We start from the raw sequence: 27,592 nt of genomic DNA on the forward strand, positions 1-27,592 counted from the left end.
AGGAGGTCTCTGGCAGAGCACGGAATAAACTTGGGTCTCCTAAATCCCAGGCCAGCGCCCTAACTACTGGACTATCATTTCTCTCATAGCAGATAGCAACTTCAAACTTGTAGAGCAGTTTATATTTTCCAAGTGTTCTCTGTATTTAGTAACTAATCTTCCCAGAATGGGTGTCCAAAGGGACTCAAGCTTTGTTTTCTTGATTTTAACATCGTCAGAATTCTTCAACGGCAACATAGCCTCAGAGATTCACAAGTGAATATTCATCCATGTGTTATCATGTGTACGAAATCTATGTGCTATGTTAAAGCTTAGAGCAGGAAATGAAAAAATATAGAGTAAATGGAATTGCCAGGGAATTAAGATGAAAAGAGAGAGAGATTTTTATTCTTGAAACTGTAACAATTCCAGAACTTAGTTCTCATATCGTGAAGAAAGAAATTTACTCAGAAAATAAAGATGTTCCATGTTTTTTAAATTCCTTTGTATTTGAGGCTGCTGATAATGGGAATTCAGCTCCCATTGAATCAACGGAAAAACATTCAGTGACTTCAGAAGGGAATAGGTTAAGGCTTTTATCAGCAGATCCAGAAGTTGAAGCCATTACATAAAAAGTGAGGTAGTTTTGTCTATATGCACCATGGAAATTCCTTCCTGTTGCATGCATTTAGGATCTGTCTGAAAAATTTTAAATTTTCACTAACAAAATAAATGAAAGCTGAAGTGTTCAAACGTGAGTGCCTACAGCAGTATATACTACTAAATGAAAGTTGATGGTGCTCAGCATTTCTGAAAAATTAGGCCATGTATTTAGGTGCCTAAGTTTTTACCCCTTTTGGTTGCAAGGGCATCTTTCCAAATATGAACTTTCCTGAGTCTGCGGACAGACACTTTTTTCATGGGATGCTCTTATATGTTCATTACTTTATAAATAGACAGATAGGCTTGAATCAGTATTCATTTATTTGTGCTTTTAATTTTTCTAATTCAGTCATCACATAAAGGTTTCCCCAATCTTCTTCTCCTCCTCCTCCTCCTCCTCATTCACTATGCACCAATAATTTCCATTTTACATAGTTCTAGTGACAGATGGCTCTGGTTCTGAGTTTGTCTCCCCTCTTGGGAACAGCTGCCATAGTCCGTGCAAAGAAGGTGTCATGGCTTTGAACCCAAAGCTGGGACCCAAACTTGAATCTCTATGTGGGACGGAGCTATAGCACTAATACAAGAAACCATGAAAACAGCACACACTTCTACTCACTGCTGTTAAGCAAAAGTCCTTCAGTAAAGGCTCTTTTGCATTTTTCCCAATCGTCCGGGTATAGAAATCTCATGCAAACTTAATTCCGTCACCACCTGACACCAATTCCCAGCCATGAGGTTCCTCTTTGTGTCATAAACTCAATTAGACATATGCATTTCTCTTCATGGAAACAGATGTTGAAACAAAGTGTGTATGTATTTCTCTCCTCCTTTCTCCCCCTAGATCTAGAAATGTACAGACACTCTCTAAAATGATAGGTAATGTAGTAAATCCTATATTTGAGATAAGCCTCTTTGTCCTTCATCGGGGGCTAAGTGTCCATTTATGAGCAGCAGATCTGAATGTCTGATTGCTCTCAATTAGGCAGTTACACCTTTGAAGTCAGTGGAGTTACTCTGGGTTTATACTAGTGCTATAGAGAGCAGAATTTAGTTCTCTGTCTCAGTTTATTTAAAAGTGATTTTGAGAGTTCCTTTGTACATGGTTTCTGTGTACATGCCCAGCACAGCAGCTATCCAGCATTATCCCTGGGTGCTAAGGAATTTTAGAGTCATGCTATTTGGCAGCAAATGAAAGAAATGGGTATTAATTTCTCAGTGTACTGGTAGAAACATAGGAGCATAATTACAAGGACTGACATTACTATGTGCCACACAGCATGCAGTCGTTCCTTTTTTTAAAAAATAGCAGAGAGTCTCCCCCGGGCTTGACTTTTCTACATTTTGAGTCCATTTGGTTTTGGAGAGAGAGACACAAGAGGCTTCAGCATTGAGCAGAGAGCTAAATTATGCAGCTGCAAGGCTGCCAGGCCCTCCAGAATAGGATGCTTCGTTTAGATTTTTCACAATGCTATTGAAGTGCTTATTTTCCTCCTGAAGAGACACAAACAGATGCAAACTTCTGTAAACACTTTAGAAATGAATTCAGTGAGTTTGGCCTCTCAGCAGTGCTCAATAGCTGACAGAAAAATGTCTAATTAGTGCAAGTGGAAATAATAGGGCCACTTGGATTCCTTCCATCCTCCTCCAAGTCTACTTTTCCTAGGAACTCAAAGGCCCTTTTGTCTGGTAGGTCACCCTCTCTCAGGCTTTTGTGCTCCAATCTATTAAGGGAAGAAGGAGAGAAAAAATAGATTAGGCGATGCTCTGTGCTTAAATATATGGTGTGTTCATGAGAATTTAGAATGGGTAATTTGCAGGGTCAGTTTACAGGTGCTTAAAGAGAGAGATTCCTCCATTGTGGACAGGCAGAAGTAGAGCATGTGCGCAGAGGGAGTGGGGAATCCCTTTTAAGTGCCATTCTTTCAGCAAACACCACCCTCTGAATCAGAAAAAATTAAATGTAAAAAAACCAAACCCAGAAAACCTTCTTAAAAGTGTGGAAAAGCTGGGAGATAGCAAATATGCTGCTGTTGATTGGTACCATTATCCTATCCTATCCCATCCCAACCGTCCCCACCTTACTTTCTCCATCACCTGAGAGATGCGTAGCAAGCTGTACATTTAAAAACTGGCAAATGCACCTGTGGAGAGAATACTAAGATCACGTCTGTGGGCCTAATCCTGATCTCAGTTACACCAGTATAAATAAAGAGTAACTCTATTGATGTCATGGAGCTATCCTGATATACAAGCCATATGAAAGTAGCCCAGATTCTCAACGGCAGTTAGCTGCCTAACTCTTATTGGATACATTTACACTTATGGTGCTGTGAAGCAGACAGACAATGCACAGCCGAATATAAATAAATATATATAAATATCAGCGTAGATGGGGAGACACAACTTAGGCGAGTAAAGTAGCACACCCTACATGCTGGAATCCTAGGGTGTATTCCCTGCACAACTCTCTACTAGGGTGACCAAAGAGCAAGTCTGAAAAATCAGGACGGGGGTGGGAAGTAATAGTCACCTATATAAGACTGAATATAGGAATTGCCCCAATAAAATCAGGACATCTGGTCACCCTACTCTCTACACTCCCAAGCAGTGCCTCTCGCATCTACAGTGCTATTTTTAGCAATGTAGAGTCCCACTGTCTCCCTACTGCTAGAGCCACGGTGAAAGACTCCAGCAGGGAGGAAAGGCTCTGGCAGGGGGCCTTTCCCTGCTGGGTCTTTTCTCCACCAGAGCCTTTCCCCATTTTCTCTTCTCTGCCAGAGCCTGTTCTTGCCAAAGTGAAAATCTCCAACAGCAGGGAGCCGCTGGAGCCTTTTCCTGCTTCTGGAGCCTTTCATTGTGGCGTGTAGCTACACATCACAGTGACAAGTGTCGACACAGTCAGCCTTTCACTGCGGCGGATAGCTACGCGCATGGTGCTTGTACTCTACACACTGCCATGAGTGTAGACGTAGTCACTGAGCTGGGTGCCTACATAGCTTTGAGGATCTGGGCCTATGTGCCTACAAGGAGAGCAAGTGAAACATTATAAGCCAAGTACAAACTTTGAGTTAGCTGCCTAACTTCTTTCTTTGAGATTTTGCTGGTGTTTCGGATGAAGTTCTCTCTTCAGTCTCCCAATATCTGATGGGGCTTTGGGGACTGATTCTGCCCTCACTCACACCAGTTTTAACGCCATTGATTTCAATGGAGTTACTCCTGATTGACACTGGTGAGAGGGAGAGGAGAGTCAGGCCCTTTTCGGGAGATGGCTTGACATACTAGATTTTTCAAATATTCCTGGCTCTGATACAATACTTTGCGCTGTATAGACAGCCTTTTTCATCCAAGCATCTCAAAGCACCTGACGAAGCTGGGTAAACAGTAAAACTAGCCTCATTTTTACAAGTTGGGTAATTGAGAGTATAGGTAGGTTGTGGGCCAAAGGCCCAGCAAATTTGTGCTGGAAAATCTATTCTATGGCCCTGTAGCATAGGAGGGATGGGTTCCCTGACTCTACCATATTGCAAGAGTCTCTTTTCCTTTCCTGAAGCGTTCTGCATGCCCCCTTCTCCCTTCTGTGAAGACAACTCCTTTCACTTTTCCCTTGCTTAAGGCTGAGAGAGTATGACCCATGGGAATTTTATAAAACAGGATCCAGTTAAAATATATTTCAGACAAGAAAGAAGGGACAATAACGTAGCATTCTTCTACATTCCTCCTACAACCTGTGCTCTGGGAGCGATTTTTGATATAGGAAAAGAGGCTCCTGCCTTGGTTTGCTAGTCCTTCATTCTGCCCTGCTAACAAAAATCGTGTAATGTGCACGTTTCAGTGAAATGCTCATTGGATGCTACTGTCTCCGATCACAAGCCAAACCCTCAAAGGAGGTATGAAATCTCTCATTTGAGCTTATGGAGCTCTTCTCCTCATTGTTCCCTAGGGGGTCGGGGGCTGACCTCCTCCAACTCCCCTTGGAAAAGGCAGCGTGTTTGGGCCCTAGTCTGACAGATGTCCTAAGATCTGCATGGCTTTCTAGACACCCACAGAGGCTCTGTGCATGCACACAGTTACCCTGCTGGCCTCCCTTCCCCCTAACAGCATGTTCCTTCAAGAGTTCTGGCTGATTCCTTGTGCCAGTGAGACGGACCAGCCATAGAGGGGACGCCAAGGGAGTTAATACTGCTTTAAAAATCATTAAGGGTGACCTGCAAAGGAAAAACATTGGACTCCTGCCCTGTTTGCTTCTTTGTGATGTATAAAGGAGTGTTTGATCTTGCAATCTTAATGTTGCATTAATGACAGTTATTTATATTTCGGGCTGATCATGTAGAGAGCTGATTGCTTCCCAAGAGGCCATAATTTCCTATGGGACTTTTAAGGGAAAAAAGGAAAAGGAAATCTAGAGGTAACATTCACAACTCCTACTTAAGCTAACGGGAGCTCCAGCAGCTCAGCAACACTGAAAATCAGGCCATTCATTTGGAGAGTATTTAAATGTTTTTCAGAGGCACTCAAGTTTCAGTTTTCATCTTCACCTTTCTGTACCTCAGTTTCCCAATTTACAAAGCACCTAACTACAGTTTTAGGTGCAGTATAACAATTAAAAAGACAAAATAGGAACAAAATCCACAGTACAAAACTATAAAACAAACTACCCAACCAGAAGTTTCCAGGCTTAATAAAAATCACAGCATAAACAGAAATATTTATAGTGCTAATAAACCCTATTTAATTACCATCACCCTGGCCTTCCCCTTACCAAAAAGCCCAGGAACAAAATAATTGCAAGCAGATTGAGAAATGCATACAGTATTTTATCAGCAAGTGGATATTTGTTTTTCCTAATGTCTATTTCTTCAATCTCTGTAAAACTATAAGGAAGAATCTGAGACTGAAAATTTGGTCTAGTGCATGGTGTGGTGTAAGCAGCACCTTTACGCAGATAGTTATTAAGCCAGAGTATTTTCTGTAAATAGTTAACTGATCTTCTTTTACCTCTTTCTGCCTGACTATCTCATGGTTTTGGTGTTCTTTTCAGGTTTATTTGAAAGCCTCCATCATGGTCAAGAACTATGCAACAGCAGCTGCTATTGTGTTCCTGATTGACCGATTCCTATATTGGGCGGATGCCTCCAGCAAACTTCTTCGGGTTGCCAAGGGCCTGCACAAGTTGCAGCCAGCAACACCGATAGCCCCTCAGGTGGTTATTCGCCTAGCTCGCATCTCTGTAAATTCAGGTAACAAAAGTCTTGTTAAGCTCGCTCTCCATTTTCTCAGCTCATTTCTAATTAGGAGCTACTTGACTTTCAAGAGGATACTTTGTCCTATTCTGGGGATGACATTCCTATGATCCCAGTGCCATCTTTTCAAACCTAGGGCCCACCCCCACCCCGCTTGATCCCTCCCACCTCCTCTTGCCAGCACAAAGGGCCTGGCATAAAGAGTTTCAGAGCCAAAAGCAGTAGAGAAAATTGTGAAAGGGTGTGGAAAATACTAATTGGCGTTTTTGTTCCTTAACAAATCTGCCCTGCTGGTTTCAAACAGGGGTAGCTGAATTGCTATACTACTGACCAAGAGCCTTTAAAAAGTAGATTAGAATACTGACATTTTTCTCTGCACTGGCCCAGCCGCTTTTTGAGTAGGGCCACTTGACTATACAAACAATGCAGCTGACAGACCCGCTAATGTAAATTGGTACTTTTTTTTTTCCATCCCTCTTGGAGCATGGAGGTACCTGAATGGCTTTTAAAGTATCCTCCCGTTGTTATTTCAGGAGCCAAAGGTAAAAGGAGAAACGGACTGAATTGAGTATGGTTTTAACAACTTAGTTTAAAATGCATGACTTTTTTTGTAGAAATGATGACAAAAGAAACTATAATTTGCCTTTCATAATAGGTCTTATTTCTGTCTGTTTGTTTCTAATGCTCCCATTGCTGTAGTGTCTAAATGCCAGAATATTCATGCTTCGGCTGGTGCCGCAAACATGTAACTCTCCTCACATGAGCAGTTCTGTTGATTTCAGTTGGACTGCTTGAGGCGCAAAACAGCCTCAATATGATAACGGTGGCAAAACAAGGTCTCACGACATCTCCCTCAGTCCTCAAACCTGCCAGTGTGTGACCGAGGCCATTGAAATGGGGGACAAATGGCTGAGATGTGGAACACCCGTGTTTTGTTGCACGCTGTGTTGTTATTGGCAGTTTTTGCTGGGTTTTTTTCACTGCAAAGCCTGTGTTTAGGATGTTTCCTTGCTGTATGAATTCAATACCCAGGTTCTGTACTCTGCTCCTGGTGAGGGGTAATTGTGCAGGTTGCTTGAGGACTGATGGGTTTAGGGAGAGAGGATCCCTGCCTGGGTTTATTGGAGCACCATGAGGAGAGGGATTTAGGGAGAAGGAATGATTCCTGACCGGGCTGACCCCAGTACAGTTCAGGCCAGGCCAGGCCTTTCCCCAGTTTAGCTTTCCTCACGCCCCTCCACCTCTCATAAAATTAATTCTCTCCTATCCCCCTACTTCTCTGCGGCACTCCATAGCTACTGCCCCTGCTCCTTTCTGAGGAAAAAGAGGGAGCCCAGGAAACAGGCAGCGTAACTCCATTTTTCATAAGAAAGCATGTAGGAAGATGTGGAGCTGCTCAGCCTGCGAAGAGACCGGCAGCTCAGGGCCTGCCCTGTTCACTCCTTGCTCTTCTTCTGTGGATGATGTAGAAGACCAACCTCTTCTGTCTGAAACAACCTCTCTGTGCTTGTGATCTATCCCTAGGAGCAGCTCCTCGCTCCTTGAAAAGGTGTAGAGGGCATCAGGGAACCAAAGGTGCTGGAGGATAGCCTCCTCCTCCCCCCTCCCTCCTGCCCTACCTGGTAGTTGCCACTATTTCCCATCCTTGCAGGACACCACCTCAGACTGGGGGCAGAAGCAGTGTGGATGGCACAGTGGAGAGCTCAGCTCTGAGGGCTAGATCATGCCTTTTTAGCACAGCCCTACATTAAGGGAAGGACAGAGCACCACAGGCAAGCCTAGGCCTTTTACCGAGTGCAGCATACTTCCCTCGTTGTGGCAAGCCAGCTCAGCCAAGTGGCCCATGAAGGGGGCACAGCCATGGCACCTACTCCCAGCCCTCTTTTAGATGCGTGCCTCCTGTAGGGAGCATCTCGGAAGCAACTCTGTAAGTTTCCTTTCTCCCTCCCCACAGCTGGGTAGCTGTGTAGGGGCCAGCCAAACATGATGAGAAGTAATATTGTAATATCCAGCGTACTGGAAGGAATGAGGCAAGGCCCACAATTCTGCTAGGGTAATGTTTTTGTTGTTTTTTCTATTAACAAAACAAACTATTTTTTTATTCATTAGCCCAATTCTACAAACACATTGTACTGAGTATATCACATGAATACAATGGAACTATTCATGGCAATAGATCTGCACTCAAGTGTTGGCAGGATGGAGCTGTAGAGTAATGTATATTAACTCGGCATACAGGGTTTTCTAAGTACAAAAAATAGTACAAATATCCTAGCTACAAAGACCTACTTACCCACCATTTTTGCTGTGTTTCTGTGCATGCAAAATTGCATGTGACGATTAGTATACCTACAGGTGTCCTTTATTTCCTGACCACTTGCTTAAATCTAGCTGTCAATGTTTAATAGCAGTTCTAATTTCAGAAATATACTTTTAAATATTGTATAATTTAAAGCACTTAAACATGAACAGTGAATGCGTTAGGAAGATAGAGGCTAACTAGAATAGACAGACTTTTATCTGTGAATAATTGAGTCTCCTCTCCATTACGTAATGCATTTTTATGTTTATCTTTCTTTCTATCTCTTTTGGGGCTCTTTTTCAGGAAAACTTTTAAAAGCTGAGTATATCCTAAGCAGCCTTATAAATGACAATGGAGCAACAGGTATGTCTAGGTCATTATTTTTGGCAGTTTTTTAATTATTTTAGCTAATTGTACAACTCACCACACTCACACAAACTTTAAATATTATCATTCACTGCCCAAACCTCAATAAAGTCCTGATTCTGCAATGACTTACACCAGGCATAAGGCTTCCTAGCGATATTAGTCAGAATTTAGTTTGCTTCTAACAGTAGAAATAACCTGATCAGACATAATGCTAATAACTAATATGTGCCTGTGGGATTGGGTCTTAAATTGAGATGTTCTCTTGCAGTTTGATCATGCATTCCTTGTGCACCCACAAAAGCCCCTTTGTTGTTAGTATTATTTCCTTTTTAATTATTATTTTTGGTGCCCAAAAATGTGGTAGGCAAATTACGTATTTTCTTTCTCTCTGCTCTTTACCATTAGATATATATATATTTATATATATATATAAAATCATGGACAATGATTTCTCTTTTCACACTTCCCTAATTCATTCAGGACCCAGACTCTGTGAACCTTTACTTATCTCAAGAATTACCCTGCATCTTTTACTGTATCACTGGTACTCTGCCTGCTAATTTCTCTCCCATGGGAGTTTTCTAATCTTTTATCAGATTCAATCAGTTCACTGTTTGTTTGTTTTGTTTTATTTTTAAATCAGACAGTCAGAGAAATGTTTCTATCTTTCCTCCCAGAATCAGACTGGCTTTATGAGCAAAATTAATACTGTGCCCAGTGCCAATAATAGGTTTGTTTCACTATTTGATGACCATCAGGGCTAGAAATGCGGGATTTGTACCATTGGAAAAGAAAGCGTCCCAGCTTTCACAGCATTTGTTTCTAGCCTTGGAAAGGTCTGAAATGTTGGACTTAAAAGTGGTAATATTCTTGTGCTATTTTAGAAAACACTTAGAATTTTTAGAAATACTTATTTGTTATCATTCCTCTCTCACTCTGTGGTCTGTACAGTTGGCGTCATTGCTTACCTTATGTGTGGACCTGATATGAATAATTGCCAATCCCAGGTGCTCAATATTCATGAGTCAGGCCCCAAAAATCATGAAATTGGCTTAAAAATCATTCGGATTTTTAAAAACATATTTTACATTTTAGGTGCTTTTTCTTTGTCTTTTGGTTTCTGAGCCTTTATGATTCCCTTGGGTCAAGCTTTTCTCCACACCAATGAGAGCTAGAAACTTCCTTTTTTAAAATGAAAGATCAGTCTCTCATATATCCATGCACATCCAGGAGCTGGGGTTGAAGAGACATACCAATATTACAAGACTTGTGATAAAGTTCGCGTGGGTTGATAAAGCTGAACATGAACATCACTGCCAATTTTAAAAAATGTAAACCTCTGAGTTAAAGTTATTTGCATGCTGTTCAGAGAATAATTGTTTTACGTAATCGTAGTTTGTGATATTCTTACACACATCACTAAAAATAATTAAAGTAACGGTATGTCTTGTTTTGAATTACGCTTACAAACCTACTTATAAGTTAATAGAGTTTTGGGTGTGAAAAAAACCAGCCATATTACTATCAGATAAAAATAAGAATTGAGATATCTAATCATTATTTGATGAAATTATGAGCACTCTTGTTTTAAGATGCATAACATATTGATGTGTGATGGGAAAACAGTTTTTGCCACAGGGTAAAAATATTTGTTATGCTGCTATTTATACATCACCACAAATAAATAACTATATATTAATTAATGTAATTAATCACTTCAGTTAATATAGGTGATATTTAAATATAATGTATTAATATTTATATTTAGCCACCTTTGCAAATCACTTTGAAATCCTTAGAAGGGTATTCTATATAAGGGCCAAATATTAGTAGTGTTGTTGTTGTTCTATGGTATAGCTATAAACAATTGGTATGAAAGCTTTTTACTGGTCTAGCTCTCTGAGTTCTTTTACTTTTCCATCACCTTGGTATCTGAGTGCCTATAAGGTCGAAGGGCCTAATTCAAAGTCCATTCAAGTCATTGAAAAGACTCCAGTTGATTTCATTGGTATTTGGATCAGGTTTTAAGGGCTCAGGAACCACCAACAGCTGTGTCGCACTCCAGTGAGTTTTTACATTCTCGTTTCAGGTGTGTGGCTGTATTACAAGGAAAGTGACAGGACTCTTGTTCAGTCAGTCTGTATACAGATCAGAGGACAGATTCTGCAAAAGCTTGGTAAGACCACTCTCTAAAGCCATACACTTTTCAATGCAGTCATTTCACCATTTAAGCGCTAAAGTAATTTTTTATACTCACACCTTGTTAAAAAGTAATTCCTGTGTTAAGTAAAGACTTGGCATATCTAAAATTTTCCCCTGGCTTCCCTGACAGAGAAAGCCATGGAAAATTAGCTCTGCACACAACTGGCTGAGACAGCAAGAATTCACAGCTAGCAAGAGACCATTTACCAAACAAATGTACTTTACAAATCATCTGTCTTTTGCTGAGACAACCAGAAGATGCCAAGCGCTCGCAAATGCTGTTTCTTTTGTTATTTTCAATATTCAAGCTATTCCCCTTTTTTCAGCACTCTTTCCTGAATGCAACCAGCCAGTAGCTTACCTCCTTAGATACGTCATGGCAATTCCCTGGGCAGACGCAAGAAGTCCCCAGGTTGGTGGTGCAAAGAGCTTCTGTATTGAAGCTCTGCTCTTGGCAGGACAATAGTAAAACCTGCCTAATGCTATGCTGTGCCTTTTGAATAAATTTCCATTTTCATGACTGCTAATCTAGGGTCTTTCACAAGCCCAAAATTTACATTTATGAACAAACTGAAGCAATATGAAATTAATAAATGTAATGATGTAACTAACTAAGCTGGAAAAGTGTCACAGAGTGGTTTGATACAGTCTTGAAATCTCCCAGCTCAGGATAGGTGAAATAAACTCAGCTTTTTTAAAGCAATATATAGCAATGTTATAACGTAAAGAAGCAATCTACTTATTGACCATTTCTTTGCTTTATTTCAGGAATGTGGTATGAGGCAGCGGAGCTGATTTGGGCTTCAATTGTGGGCTATTTCAAACTCCCTCAGCCAGATAAAAAGGTTGGTATTTTTTCACCGTGAATACTCTTATTAATTCCATGTTGATTCCAGAATCCATTGTGTTCACCTCAGTCATATTTCCTGGCTTTATGCTTCCTGGATGTAATCAATGTCAGTATTTCAGTCAAGGTTAATACATGGGGCAAATGTTCTAGCTGAAAATTACACCACGCTTGATTTATTTTACATGCATGTGCGCACACTTCTTTTTTATTTTTTACCAGTATGTCTTGAGCTTTGTTTTGTTTTCTGCAAAGAAATAAAGTGATCGTTTTCATTCATTAGCATCACCAGATGTAAATGATCAAATGAGATGATGCAATGTAGTTCTCTGACAGAGTGACAGACTAATACCAAGAGGCAGCCATTATTATTTTTAGAGAGGGGCCTTAACCATTTTATTGGAACCAAACATTCTTGAACTTCAGAAGTGTTCAAATTCTGAACCAGGGTCTGGATAACTTTTTGTCTGGGTAGTTCTATAGCTCCCATTATCGAATATCTGAGTGGCTTACAGTGCTTAATATATTTATCCTCACAGCACCCCTGTGAGGATAAAGTGCTATTATCCCCATTTTACAGATGGGGAATTGAGGCACAGAGGGAAGTAAGTGATTTGCCCAGAGTCACACAGGAAGTCTGTGGCAGAGCAGGGAATTGAACCTTGGTCTCCTGAGTCCTACATGAGTGCCCTAATCATCATAGGTCCTGCAATCATCTTTCATATTTATATATATATGTTATTAACTTTGCAGATAGCCCAGATCTTTATAACACCTCCATGCTTTAGGATATTTGAAATCTGGATGTGAATTGTGTAAACTATCCTATCTTTATAATGGACCAAACTAAAACTCTAGATCCCAAACTCCTTAAACTTAAGTGGTTAAAACCGAAGCTTTGCAGCCTGAACCTGTCTCAGAAATACTTATATGAAAGCAGAGGTGTGTGTGGAATTTTACATATATTTAAGAAGGCAAAGAGCCATCATGTAATGGAATGATTTAGCAGTGCTCACTGCATTTAAGGTAATCTGTCGGCTGGCATACTGTTTGGGAATAGTGAACAATTGCCATGTTTTGGAAAGACACAGATGGCAAATTTACCTATCTGCATGACATTACAAATTCTTGTGATTCACTGACCCTTATTCAGAATTGTACGTTCCAATCCCTAGAGTTAAATCGTCATTATTTAGAGCTCTTGCCTTTTGGTCAAAATCTGGTGGTTGGTTTTTTTTAAACAATAGTTCAGGGCAACTTACCTCATCAGGAGTTTGGTGCTCTATTAGCAGAAGTGTGCATTAATTGCATTTGGTATGTTGTTTGTCTAGATATTTTTTCCTCGTTCCTCATAAATAATTTGAGAGATACTGATCAGTTCTAAATTATTGTTGTGTAAAAAAACGGATTAGTAGTCTGTTAAAATTGAGCATGAACAGATTAAGAACCTGTTTTCCAAAATCTATTTAACCAGGATTTAATGTAGCTTTTAGTTTGAAGTTATTCTTTTGTTATGTCACATGATGCTGTGCTGTATTTGTCACACCTTGAAAGCTGACAGACTAGAGGAAATGCCAAGGAAGAATGCAACAAAACTCAAATCCTCCTTCAAATCCCTCCTAAAAATACAGAGCCAAATCCATAGTTGGTGTAAATAGATGTAGTTTAATTCAGTGTAGTGGAACAATACAGACTTCTGCTAGCCCTAACTCCTTCCACAATGCCCACACATTTATAAAAATCCAAAAAACAAAATCCAGCTAAATTATTCCCTGCTCTAGATTTCCCCATGTGCCCTCTCTTCTTTATCTCTGCCTTGTAGATGGTAAAGGACTGTCTTTATCTTTGTGTCTTGTATAGCACCAGCAAAAATGGAATGGAAAATACACCTTATTTTTTGTTTTATTTTTCAGGGAATTTCTACATCATTGGGTATTTTGGCTGACATCTTTGTTTCCATGAGTGAGCAAGATTATAATAGTTTTAAAAACAACTATCAAAATGACCTGGTAAATATTCATGTATTAGAAGTCTCTTGCTATACCTTATTTAGTTACACACAGCTCAATCAAAATTCCTGCTCTTGTCCTCCTCTGAGTGTTTAGGGAAGCTCCACAACTCCAGCCAAAGAGTTCATTATCACCTTGACACAAAATGGGTGTCATTTCCCTCCAGGACAAATTGAAGGAACACTGTGAATATTGTTAAGGCCAAAATTAGGCACATCTTAAAACTTCTAACTTGATGGGAAGAGTGAATGGGAAGAGTCTCGGGGACACAGGAATTGCTATAGATCAGACCACCGTTATAGATAGTTTAGTATCTTACTCTGGCAGTAGCCCAAGTCTCATTATAGTGGAAGCCTGTTATGGACCCAAAACCTGAGCGGTGTTGAGCATCTGCAAAGCCAAATGGACTCAACTGATCAAATCCTAAAGTCCATAATATCTCCTGACTGAGTCCAAGATTCAAATTTAGGCTCAAACCTAACCGTGCTTCCGTCTACACAAAAATCACACTAATCCAGGGCTCAGAATCAGAATCCCTGGACTCCACGGGGGTGGAGGGTCTGATCTTGAGTCAATCCAGGGTTCAATTGAGCTTTGCAATGTAGACGCAGCCCCACTGGATCCATGCTGTGGGAGTCCACCAAACATATCCCATGGGCCGACTTGCTATGTCCTCTGGACAGTCAAGTTTTGTGGACAGTCAAGTTTTTCCACACTGCACCATGAACAAAGGGCTAGAATGGCCACATTTTGGGAGGTTGCTTGGAATTCTGGGTTACAGGTGCTTGGACTCAGGCCCACGTAATACAGTGCAGATGCTGCAGCCCCAGGTTGGGACCCAGGGTTCAACAATTCCTAACTTACAGTTATTAATGAATGTCAAGATTACAGCCATAATCTTGATTCTTATTTGTGACTGCCTTTCCTCTGGAATTGAGATTGAGTATCACGTGGATGGGCAGCTTTTCAATCTGTGGTGTCTTCATTCCAAAACTAAGGTCACCAGGACTGTTATCACCAACATACAGCATGCTGATGTCTGTGTTATCTTGCACACACCAAGGCTGACTTGCAATCCACCTTAGATCTCTTCTCAGACATCTATTATAGTTTAGGGCTCTTCCTCAACATTGGGAAGACTAAGGAGCTCCACCAGTCTACTCCAGGACAAGTTGCCCCCCTTCTCCCACAAATTGTCATTGGCGGTGAACCCCTGGAGAACTTGAGCATTTCCCCTACCTTGGTAGCCACCTCTCCCAGACCGCCAATCTTGATGTGGAGATCAAACGTAGGATCCATTGTGCCAGAGCACCCTTTGGAAAGTTGTTCCATCAAGTCTTATTGACAGAGATCTGCGGTTGGAAACTAAGATCCTGGTGTACAATGCAGTAGTCATCCCCACTCTCCTTTATGGGTGCAATACATGGTGACATATTGAAGCCAGCTTAAGCGTCTGGAGTGGTGCCAACAGTGCTGCCTTAGGAAGATTCTCCATATCAGAAGGGAAGACCGTTGCACCAATGCCAGCATTCTCTCTGCAGCTAACATCACCAGTGTTGAGGTGAAGATTATGAAACATCAGCTTCGCTGGGCTGCTCATTGAGTGCAGATGGCTGATACTTGTCTTCCAAAGCAAGTCCTCTTTTCTCAACTTAGTCATGGTAAGAAGACCCACAGGGGACAGAGGAAGTGCTACAAAGACACCCTAAAAATATATCTTAAGAAGGGAGGCACTGACCCCACAAATTGGGAAGAGCTGGCTGGCAATAGACTGCAATGGCGACACATAATACATGAAGCCTCAGCCTGTTTTGAAGTTGATTGCCTTGCTTAAGAGGCTGAGAAATGACAGAGGAGGAAAAAAAGTGTATAGCATCTCGGCCAGCAGTTGTGCTTCCCCTGGCAGACATCATCCTCCTATTGAGGGGACGTAATCCTCCTGTTGAGGGGATAGCCAGCAACAACAACGAATGAGTGTAGACACTCAACACAGGATCTGCTAATTCAATTTCTACTAATCCTAGACTTACACCTCAATGTAGACATACCCTGTAACTGTTACTTGCCTTTTTCCACCACCAAGAACATGACATTACAAAGATGATGTAGTGTGTAGAGGAATTTTTATCAGGAAATTTTATTCCAATTGAACCTACTTGTCATTGGCATGTCTATATTATCTATGGAAGTATTTGGTCTATACACTTCTATCCTTAGCAATCTGTTGTTTTGGGTTTTTTGACATTATGCAACATTTTGGAATAGGTAGAGGCAGTTATTACCCTGTGAAGAGCAGCTTTGTCCTAATAATTTGTGGCAGTTCATTTTTTGCCAATCATTGAGTATGATGGGGAGAAGGAAGAAAGAACCAGGCCAGAATCTCTGAGGATTTTCCTGCCTCCTTAACTTATTTTGCACCAGATTTTCAGTGAGGCAAATTATTGAAAAGTCATTGTGAGCATTTAGGGTTGACCCACACCAAAAGGTTTAGATTTCAAACCCCCCATGATTTGGAGAAGTTAGGATCCAGAATTTTGGTTGGGGCCTATCTAACAGTAAAGAGCAATGAGTTCAGTGCTTATTTAAAAAAAACAAACAAAAACCATGAACCCTGCTTTCTGAAAAGAAAATGTCTGTCTAAAGTCAGTTTCCTTCCTGCTGTTTTAATAGAGTCTTCTCCAAGAGTTCGACCATCGCTTGCTGTCAGCTGCTGAAGCCTGCAAGCTGGCAGCTGCCTTCAGCCAGTACACCCCGCTTTTTGTGCTCACAGCGGTGGTGAGTATGATTTCAGTACACATCTGGGCTTTGGGTATGATGATGCACACCTCCCCCACTCCCATTCCTATCTAAAATCACAGAGGGAGAAAGACAGGCAGAGATACAGATCACCCAGAGTGATGATGATACAAGTTAATACCTCACCCCCCTAAGCAAATTTAGAATAAAGCAGCAGCAGCAAGATATGAGACAATCTTACCTTGTTTCCTAGTAATGTAGAAACAAACTGTAAGAGCTGGTATCTGTGCCTTGAAATGCATGAAGAAATAGGTTTTTTTCTTTTTACTTGGAACAGAATTCCAGATTTCTAATTCATTGACTTCTAATCTTTTTTTCCTTTTCAGAACATCCGTGGTACATGCTTATTGTCCTATAGTTACTCCAAGGAATGTCCACCAGAGAAGAGAAAGTTTTATTTGTCTGAAGCTAAAGAATCTTTTGAAATTGGTCTCCTCACCAAGAAAGAAAGTGACTCTGTCACTAGCAGGCAGGAGCTTCATAGTTTCATTAAAGCAGCTTTCTGCCTTACAACAGTTCATCAACAACTCTACGGGGAGAGTGAGAGACTCTGTGAGGTGAGACAGCTCTGTAGCAAAGCCATGGAGAAACTGTACATGTACAGCACTTCACCATTTACAGAAGATCAAGAAAAAGGAACACTTGCCAAGGAGATCATGTCTTTGATCATGTCTGTCAAGGAGCATTTAGAAGTACAAAGTTTCCCTAATTCCGATACAGCGTCTTATGTTCCTAATAGCTATAAAGGTGGAGTGGAAAAGCCTATCTTGCGTGGTGAAGTGGATTTTGAGAAAATCCTTGAAATGCATTCCCAGCATCATAGGTCAGTAAGTGAAGTGTTTGAAAGTTCTTGCAGGAGCCATGAAACCAGGCATAGAGAATCCAAAATGGGAGCTTGCATCACTACCTTGAAAACTGAAACTAAAAATGTAGACACCATTTGTACCACTGAAGAAAAATTATGCCATGGGAAGGGCACTGCCAAAATCTCTGCTTCACAAAAAGCAAGAAGAAGCCATGAGAGACTCAGTGGCCAAACAAGAAGGAAATGGGTTAGTTCTAATGCAAAGGATGTCTTCCTTGAAGAAGAAATGGAGAGCAAGCCATTAGACAAAATTACAAATGATGAAAATGGCATTTCCAGCAGCTTGCAAAGCAGGAGTCAAACCACTAGTTCTTTGAAGTCTTGGAGCAAGTTATCAAGATCAAGTTCCTCTGCTAGCTGGGAGGAGCTAGATTGTAATGCTAGCAGTAAGCTGCCCAGAGACTGGCAAGAAAAGGAAAAGAGCTCAGTGGATGAGCAGTGTTGCATAGCCTCAACTGAATCTACTGACGAAAATGTTCAAATTGGTAGCCTGCACTCGTTGTCTTTCAAAACTCATCATCTTTCTCTTCAAGAATCACAAGGTGGCAGTTCAGGTCCTCCTCAGCATTCATTAAAGAAAAATACAGTCTTTGCTAATAGACTAGCAGATATGTCCTCTGCTTCCAGAGAAGGGCTCTTGCAGAAGACAGAACCGGAAAGGAATGCCCCAAAACAGAAAGCATGGGATACCAATAATATAGACTTCAGGAACAATGCTATTTCTTTCATGGATTTAAAGAGTCCTCATTCTTCTGTTCCCAGCAGACCTGAGAGAGAGATGATTTCCTCTTCCTTGGCAGAATTAGAATCCTTTGGTTTAACTCCAGAGCCAACGGTTGACTCCAGAGCCAAGGACAGCAATAGAGACTTCCATATGATTCATGGTCCTACTCAGCACAGCATAGTGGAAGGAAATTTAATAGATGCTGATGGGTATAAAAGAGCCACAGAGTCATTATCTAGAAATAATTATGTGTGGATTGACCCAGAAGGAGACACTGTAGACCATACAGAGGATCTGTCAGTTGAGCCACATGTACCTGCTACATCTATAAGCAGCAAGCCAAAAATAGCTAGTGATTCCTTTGTGTGTAACTGGATTAATAAATCTTCTGCAGAAATGGCTGGAAATGGGTCCTTTGGAATGCCTGAAGTTGACCCCCAAGCAAATACAGAAGATGAATGGGAGTTTGCTTTCAGCAATAGAGGGAGCTCAGTAAATAATTCTCCTGCCATGAATGCTCCAAGACCTCAGCTTAGCCACAGGGTTGAGAGCAGAGTTTTTCCATCAAGGAGGAAGAAGCCAGAAGCTGATGACTTCAATGACTGTGCTACCACAGAGGAAGATGAAGGGGAAAATTTCAGGAACATTCTGAACAGCAGCCACAGCTCAAGCTCCTCTCTGAAATCATGGTACAAATCACCTCAGTTTTCCAGCAGCTTCTCTGAACTAGAGAACCCATCATTTCTGAACTCCAGTGGGAGCTCTTTTGTCTTTGTGCCTGGGAGAACCAAAGAACAAATCCTAGAAGCTCGCTTTCTAGAGGATGATGACTATGAGAAACTCTTGTCAGGTGTTGAACATAAATGGCTAGTGCAGAGACTGGAGACTACTGGAATGTTTAAGCCTAGACAGCTCCATAGAGCATACTGTAAGTAACATCTCCCCTCTGTGTATATGCTCTGTGCCATCGTGACCCCAAACATAGTTATAAGATGGTAAGGGCTAACCTTTGAAGGGATTTTGTACTACATACAGGCTGGCATTCTTGTTATGGTGTTGAACAAGGTATAAAACCCTCAGAGACAGCTAGAAGCAGCAGATAGAACTCTTAAAGTCTGATCTCGGCATTCTTATTCACATGTGTTTGTGCATCAGCCTTATAATTCGGTGGTTAGAGCACTGACCTTGTAAATGGAGGGTCACATGTTTTGTTTCTCATTTTGGCCTACACCAATAATTTAGATCAGAGTAGAGTAGGGACTGGTCTTTTCTGGTCTTAAAAAGTTATGAAATTATGGGTGAGTAAAGGCTTCAGAATCAGGTCTCTACCTCTTACTAGGATCATGTAGATCTCAAGGGTATTTTCGGATATTTTTAGGCCCTCTTCATTTTACAAAATACTTAGATTTAAATGAGCAAATAGCCACGTCAGAGTAGAACAACATTTTTGCTTAGTTTGCTATTTTGTTTAATATCACATTCAATTTTTTTTCTTTTATCTGTTAACCAAACCAAGTCATACTGTACCTGCTGCCAGACTCTCTCAATTATTTTTAATTTGGCTTAAGGTCCTTTTGAGTTTTATATTTTGTTCATTTCAATAAAACTCTGTTCTCAGTCTGTGAGTCTAGGACCTTTGTCTGCTGGCTCACAAAATTAATAAACAAACACAGCTGAAGCAAAGCACTGGTTTAAAGTGTGGCTCTACTCTTAAGAGGGTAAGGTTTTGATTAAACATTTTGATTAACCTCATCCGGGAAAAAAAAATGTCCAAAGTTCAGTTTGTGAAAATTGGTGAAAATTTTGACTTGTGACAGGAAAATTATTTGAAATCTTGAAAATTTTGCATGATCATTTCCTGCCCAGCTGTAAGTGCCATGCTGCATCAGGGCCATGGTCAGTCTAGGACAGTGTCCGCTCTCTGACAGTGCCAGCACCAGATGCTTCAGGGGAAGGAATAAGAAACCGCTGTGGGCAGATGTAGTATAATCTGCCTCCATATGAAGGTCTCCTAATCCCTTACAGTAGATTGATTTGAACTCTGAGGGTTTTATATCCCTTCCAAATTTATGTTAGCATCAACTATTATAAATCTGGATATTCTTGTTATCAGTATAAATGTCAAGTCCCACATAATTTGGTATTATTCATCTTTATATACATAATCTATGCTCCCTGGCCTAGAGGCTTCTGACTGGCTCATAGCAGGGACATTACAGAGCAGGAGCGAAATGCATTTGATTCTTTCTGTGGCTATTTTGTATTCTCTACTGGCTATTAGTTTTTCTGCAGAACGCCATTATCATTTAAGCTTTTAGTGATATACAAGACACGTGCAGGAAAACTCTGTTACCTCAGAGTAGCCCTACAGTGTGTCCTTCTGCCAAAACAGTGCATTTTGCCTAACTACATTTTATATTTCCACTTATGGATGAGCTTCTTCAAAAGATGCTGTTTCAATGCTGCACTGTAATAATTTATGGAGTGTGACAAGATATCAGAGCTTTGAGACTTTGTCTGGGCATGGACATCAATCCTAACAGGAAAAACTTGATAGTTTTTAAATTTCATCCTTGGTTACTGGTATGGAACAACCTTGCTAAAGAAGCTGTCTTTTTCATTTGTGGGGGTTTTCTTTTGGTAGCTGCTCTTCTTCTGAAATACTCTAAGAAATCTGGGCTGTGGACAGGCCAGGAAACGGCTGTATATATTGGAGACTACCTGAGCGTGGCGAAGGAAGGCAAACAAAGGAATGCATTTTGGATACACTTTCTGCATCAAGAAGAAACTCTGGGAAGGTATTGATCAAGCACAAATTGCTGAAGTGAAATTTTAATCAGAGCTAATTCTGCACATATCGGAACATAGCAATTTCCATAGTAGATCAGACCCAAAGTCTATCTAGTTCAGTGTCCTGTCTCTGGCAATGGCCTGTATCAGATGCTTCAGAAAAAGGTGCAAGAAACTGCACTGTTATAGGGAGTTATGGGATAAGGTGCTCCTGGGGAAAAAATTTCCTAATCTCCATTAGTTAAGAGCTGGCTAATATCCTGAAGCAGAAGGGTTTATATCCCTTCCAAAGCTCCTGGCTGTTTGGTTAATCCTCCCTATTATAGCTCTGGATATTCTTGTTATGCAGTTGATTCTGCAGTTATGGCTTTCTATAGGGATAGGTATTTTAAAAGAACCAACTGCTTCAGATACTTGCGTCACATTTAGTGTCCATTTTCCTGTTATGCCCATAGGTTTGTCTACACACAAACCTTCATAGAAATAAATACATGGATTTTGTTTCAGATTTTTTTGTATTTTCAAACTCTCTCATTTTGGATTATGTTTCCTGTTTCTGTTTTAAATATAATGCAGATACAACACTCTTAATCTGAAATGAGAGTATCCACACACAGATGTGCATGAAATAAGAAAATGGGCAAATTAAAACCCATTTAGTGGTTTTAGTTCAAGCTTGTATGTAAACAAGGCACACAGAGCATGCAAGATTGTTGTGTTTTAGTAAATATGTAAGTAGAGGTTGCTTGTGGGCACAAGATTAACTACCAAGTATTGTCCTCTACATGGAGTGAAGGACTTAAACACCTTGTGCATTGGGTTTTATATTTTAAATTAAAAAATTATATTAAAATATTTAGGTCTTGCTGTAATAAATGTTGCAATGCTTGTCTGATTTTTCAAAAGTGATTTAGTCACTTGGGAGCCTAAATCCCATTTATACTCAGAGATTTTAACTCCCAAGTGTCTAAATCACTTTTGAAAGTGAGATTTAGGCTCTTAAAGCAGTTAGGCATTGCAATGCTGAGTGCAGCAACATGTAAATGGCTTTAAAATTCTGGGCCTAGCTGTCTTGTTCTCAAGAGGATAGGATAAGGAAAGAGCAGGGTGGGAGGGGAAGGGGGCAGAGCATGGCAAGTCTGAGAGATGAGTAAAATTTTATTCTCAGTGTAGTGATTTTGAGAAATGGACACCTCTGCCCTGAGACCTGGAATAAGATCACGAACTCACTTTACCTAGGCCACAGCCCCTAGCAGCAGTGCTTGCTGCATGGCAGAGGGAAATGCAGATTTTGGACCATGAGTAAATGTGATTTATGGCTTATTAGGGTATATAGTGGGATTTTCAAAGGTGCCTCTGCTCCATTGGAAGTCAGCTGGAGTTAGATGCCTAATTCATTTACATGCTTTTGAAACTCTCATCCTAAAACTAAGATCTTTCATAGCTAATGTCTATTATTTCATCAAGAGGTACAAGATGAGACTTCAGCTGTTGTCATTTTAAATAAGTTACCAGTAAATAGCTTTGCCCTTGAACAACAAAGTGGATATGTGTTAGTGATTTGCATCATATTGAGGATTTCCCTGATTGCTATCTGCCTGAGGAATTGGCTATCCTGTGTGTTTGTTTTTACCATGTAGGTATGTTGGGAAAGAGTATAAAGAAGAAAAGGGGCTTCTTCACCATTTCATTGATGTGGAGCGACAAATGACTGCCCAGTACTACGTGACAGAATTCAACAAAAGGCTGTATGAGCAAAAGATCCCAACACAAATCTTTTACATCCCCTCTGCAATACTGCTGGTGAGAAGTCCCAAACTGAGGGAGACCAGGAAATCAATTGAAGGAGGGAACTTGCAGGCGCCACCAGGAAATGATCAGAGAACATTTCTCCTATAGAAAAATGGGTAGAGTCAGAGTATAAAACGAGTAGAGTTACAAGATCCCGGCAGAACAAAATAATGCAACCCTTGTAAATATTCATTCGTAATAATAATAATAAAGACGCTTGTGTCCGATACGCAGTGGATATGTCTATACAGCATTTTGGAGCGAGCAGGAGCGAACCTCCTGGCCTGGGTCGACAGACTTGGAGAAATGGAGCTTACGCAAGTATTCCAAAACTAGCTGTGTAGACAGCACTTGCAATTTATAGCTCAGGCTGGAGCTCGGGTTCTGAAGCCCACCCTCTCAATAGGCTTCAGGGCCCAAGCTCAAGCCGTGACTTCAAAACGCTGGCTGCACAGCTCTTTTTAGAACACTAGCGTGAACCTCGCTAGACCAAGTCTATGGACCCAGGCTGGGAAGCTCGCTCATTCTCACTCCGAAATGCTTGGTGATCTCTTAAGAAGCAAATGCCATTACCTGGTAAACAAGTATGATTATTTAAAGATGAAAAAACATCTGTCATACAAGCACTGATTCTCACCAGAGGGCATAGTGGGTGCAACTGTAAAAAGTATGAATGTCCTGCCAGGGCCACAAAACCATAACTTTCCATGTGGACCTTGGGCAAGGAAGGGCTCAGTTAAGAAGCTGGCAGGTACAGTTGCCCAACTTGTGTTAGCACTTAACCAATTTGTGCACAGATATACAAGGGCTCATGTTTGCCTTCAGGTGCACATGCTATATTAGTAGCTGCACCTTTAGCATACTTCTTGAAAATTTAGCCTATACTTAATGATGCACTCTGAAAGACCAGAATTATGGTCAAATCCTGCTCGGTTTGTTCACTTAAATTGGCCCATTGACTTAAGTGGTACTACTCAGCACCAGTGTTGGAACTGGAGGTGGCCATGTGGCCGGGGCACTTCCACTCTTAATTCCTCTGCCACTTTGTCCTTGGCCCCCCACTTCTACAAGGTTCTGGTGCCCTTGCTACTCAGATGAGCAAGGCAAGCAGAGTGTGGCCCTTAGTTTGTCAGTTCCTTGGGGCAGGGATCTGGTTTTTTTTCATTTGATCAATAAAAAACTTTAAATTATTAATAATAAGTACTCATAGTAATGATGTTACAGGAAATAAATGTTACGATCATATGGGTCAGATCCTCGGGTCCAGCCAGTCTCCACTCAATGCAGCCTGACGGTTACGTTAATTTGCATTGATTTGTAATGGTACCCAAGGAGTGGAAGAGGACCACCAGATTGTAGCATATCCAGTCTTGCCCCCAACACAGCCTCTATACTGAGGGGGATGAGAGGGGATGTCATAAAAGCCAACATAGCTGGCAACATGCCATGTGAGAAATCTGCAGCTACCCTAGGATAGTGATTTTCTGGCCCTCAGGCGCAGAAGGGTTAGAGAATTAGCCAACATCTATCCCTCTATCTTTTATAGATCTAGGTTATATATTTAAATAGGTTTCTATTAGACTTCTGCATTTCAGATACAAGTAGCCAAGTAGTCTAAGTTTTGTACAGTGTCGATGTCCTATTTCTCTGTCTCTGCATGGTGCAGAATATAAGTTAATATAAGTTACTGCTCCGTTGTTCACATATACAGTATAATGCAATATGCAAATGACCTTGGATAAAAGAGCTTTGCTTTACTTTTTTTCCTAAGTATGCTGTCATTGGTGCTGCTTTACATTGAAACACTGGTTAGCGAGGCCTTAATGTGTTTTAGCACCAATACATTCAAGCACTTGCATATGTAGAAATAACTGCATCAACCAACACAGACAGTGTGAAAGATGAACAGTTGCTGGTGTCTGCCATCTTCCCAGATCTTTACCCCACTTTTTCTACTGACTTTCTTGTAATATGTTTTTCGTTTGCTTTACAAGCAAGATTCCTGTAGAACTTGTTGATCACTGTGTCTGGTCTCACGAGGCTGAATTGATATTTGCAGAGTTTACACTTTCTTCTCTCTAGCTAGATGCGAGCTCTGCTTCCAGATGTGCTGTGATGGGAACAAATGGGTGGCACGGTTTGGAGACTCTTTACATCCATTTTCCTTTTAGTACTGTGGGGAAAAGTAATAGTGCAAATGAGAATTCAAATAGCTGAGCTATAGGACTTTTCACCATTTTCATCTCTGCTGGGATTAGTTTAACACTTGAACATTCTGGTTTATTTCAGATATTAGAAGGCAAATCTATAAAAGGATGTGTGAGTGTGGAGCCCTATATTTTGGGAGAATTTGTGAAACTCTCTAATAACACAAAAGTAGTAAAGACAGAGTACAAAGCCACGGAGTATGGCTTGGCCTTTGGCCATTTCTCCTATGAGTTTTCCCGTGGCACAGATGTTGTTGTCGATTTACAAGGTTTGTATGATGGCTGGTTCCGTTTGTTGTGTGTCCTTCCCATTTTCCAGCAGAGTGTGCTGTACAAAGAACAAAACCATTTAAAATGTCACTAAGGCGAGGGGAGGCATAGAGAGGACTCAGACTCACACCGTGTCAGAAAACAGGCCTTAATTTTTGGCATGTGAAATAAATCACACCTGGCAGCTCAAAGAGAACCTCGCTCTCTTGATGTGAAAGAAACTGCCATCACTTTCCTGGGTCAGATCCTAGTGTGATGCAGCCTTGTGTCACTCCACCCATGTGAAAGCTAAACTGCAGCTAGCAGATACGGGCCCTTGAGGGGCTTCTCTGCAAAGGGACTCCTCAGGTGACATAGAGCCAGTGTAGCAGTTCCTATGCCACCCTTCTCCTTTCTGTGACTGGCAGGTCCCAAAATGACTGAAAGCTACCTTTGCGTGTGCACACCCCTTCTTTAGCTGCACAGAGTTCTCCTTGGTTAGAGCTGAGGATCTAATGTGCTAATCTTTAGCCTCTCTGTCCACTTAAGTACTTTTTGAGTGCACTCCATCCGTCTTCCTTAGCAGGGTAAAGCGAAGGAAAGCCTAGAACAGGAGGCTATTGGGACCTAACATGGTCTTGTGATTGTTCATACCTGAATATCAATACAGATATTAAGGACCTTATTCTGCTCTCGCTTACCCTGGGGTAAATCAGGAGTAACTTCACTGATATCAGCAGAGTTCCACCTGTATGAGATCAGACTTGGCGGGGGGTGGGGGCTTAATTACAGAACACAGTGAAGTGAAGGGATTATTATATATAGTTTTATATTCAGATGTCTTCTTTATTCTACAGGTTGGGTGACAGGTAATGGAAAAGGCCTCATCTACCTCACAGATCCCCAGATTCATTCTCTTAACGGGAAAGAAGTTTCACACTCCACCAACTTTGGGAAGAAAGGAATTTATTATTTCTTCAACGATCAACACATGGAGTGCAATGAAATCTGCCATCGTATTTCTTTAACAAGGCCTTCAGTAGCAAAACCTAACTAGCCTTGTGAAAAGACAGCCTGACAAGCACTGAAGTAACTCTGCTTGTGAGTAAAGTTACTTCTTTTCATGAGTGTTGGAAGGATCTGGGTGATAGTTCCAGTTTGGTAACACTATGTTACTGAATACAGCTTGTGGTGGAAATTAACAAATCATGTAAAAGTATGTTAAAGGAACAGACAGGGTATAACAAACCCATAGGAGCCAGGAAAATTATGAGCTAACACTAGAACTCTGTCCTTATAATGATCAATCTCATCTAGAAATTACACCACCAGAAGGAGACAAGACAATACAACCTTTATTTGTGCCTGGACTTCAGTGTGGCTTTAAACTGAGTAAGGACGGTTGGATTTGTAATCCGTCCCCAGCTGCTATTTCAGGGTGCTATGGTAAGGATCAGGAAGTATTCAGGATCTAGTATAGTTATTTCAAGTATGTGTATTTACTTATGTTTATGGTTTACAGGGTCTTTTTTCAATGTTGACATGCTGTGTTTCTGAAACAAAAAGTGATAAAAACGTAGCTCTTTTCTCTCAGACCTGAGTGTGTAGTTTCTTGCATGCGTTGTAAACTGGCAGTGTTAACTGTGATAGCCGCGGAGCAAACCTTGCAGTCCTTTGACAAGCAAAATGGCTTTTGAAGCCAAAGGAAGCCTTGCCTGAGGAAAGATGGCAGGACTTGGTCACACCTGTGTTAATGTGGCCACCGGAGACTTTCCTACCAGCCTGACAGTTCTCTCTTAAAAACAAAACAAAGCACTCTCTGCTGCCTGTAATGGAACTGTGGCTACCACAAATTGAAACGCCAGTCTCACACCCTTAGTCACACAAGTGGTCCCGCTGAAGTGAAGGGAGCTGCTTGTGTGACTAAGGGTTTCCAGGGCCAGGTCTTTATGCAGTAAACTCAAGTGTAGTTATAAACTAAGGGCTTGTCTATACAGAGAGTTAGTGTGTGGCAAGTTGGAATGTAAATCTACGGTGCATCAGCTGGCCATGCACTGGCTGTCTGCGTGGACCATGCTACGACTGCTGTGAAACTTTGACTGAACTTGTAGTGCATGTTAGTAGGATCCACACAGTCCGTTAGTGCATGGCAGGCTAGCATGCTGTACATTTACTCCCCAGGTTGCTGCATACTAACTGTCCGTAGCTATGAGCCATAAGTGATGGCAAGTTGGTCTGTAAGAAATTTGTTTATGCTATTTTTGGCTTCCAGCTGGATGTGGGTGAGTTTAGGGCATCCCCTGCCGTCCTAAATGTGTGGAGGGAGGTGAGGGGGGCTCGTTCTGATCTTGCTTATACTAGTTGTACATGGTGTCACGACTCCCTAGAGCTGGTGGTGGAAGGTGGACCCTTGGCTGAGCTAGCATAGGGGGGATATTGTGATTCGCTGCTGGTACCGAGGAGGCCATGGGGGAGGAATTACGCCTCAGATGGGTTTCTCTGGCTATGTCTACACTATAAGCTAGGGATGTGATTCCAAACCCATGTAGATGTATT

At 41.2% G+C, this 27,592-nt stretch overlaps 1 protein-coding gene across 2 annotated transcripts in view; it reads left to right on the forward strand.

Moving 5' to 3' along the window:
• The window catches only part of ALPK1 (alpha kinase 1), a 41,942-nt gene extending 15,313 nt beyond the window's left edge, over window positions 1-26,629 (forward strand). Inside the window, exons 3-13 of one of the 2 annotated variants that reach the window (XM_067544661.1) lie at window positions 5,684-5,882; window positions 8,491-8,550; window positions 10,646-10,732; window positions 11,527-11,603; window positions 13,519-13,614; window positions 16,285-16,389; window positions 16,737-18,927; window positions 20,644-20,797; window positions 22,430-22,592; window positions 24,870-25,056; window positions 25,894-26,629. In XM_067544661.1, the coding sequence (XP_067400762.1) occupies window positions 5,684-5,882; window positions 8,491-8,550; window positions 10,646-10,732; window positions 11,527-11,603; window positions 13,519-13,614; window positions 16,285-16,389; window positions 16,737-18,927; window positions 20,644-20,797; window positions 22,430-22,592; window positions 24,870-25,056; window positions 25,894-26,093 (3,519 nt within the window). In that variant the 3' untranslated portion in view covers window positions 26,094-26,629. The remainder of the gene's footprint in view (window positions 1-5,683; window positions 5,883-8,490; window positions 8,551-10,645; window positions 10,733-11,526; window positions 11,604-13,518; window positions 13,615-16,284; window positions 16,390-16,736; window positions 18,928-20,643; window positions 20,798-22,429; window positions 22,593-24,869; window positions 25,057-25,893) is intronic. The other variant, XM_067544662.1, reaches the window with a different exon arrangement.
• Window positions 26,630-27,592: the final 963 nt, after the last annotated feature.

Source organism: Emydura macquarii, unplaced genomic scaffold, assembly GCF_026122565.2.
Source record: "Emydura macquarii macquarii isolate MOO-44397 ecotype Brisbane River unplaced genomic scaffold, CSIRO-AGI_Emac_v2 contig_1014, whole genome shotgun sequence".
In the NCBI taxonomy this organism is placed as follows: domain Eukaryota; kingdom Metazoa; phylum Chordata; order Testudines; family Chelidae; genus Emydura; species Emydura macquarii.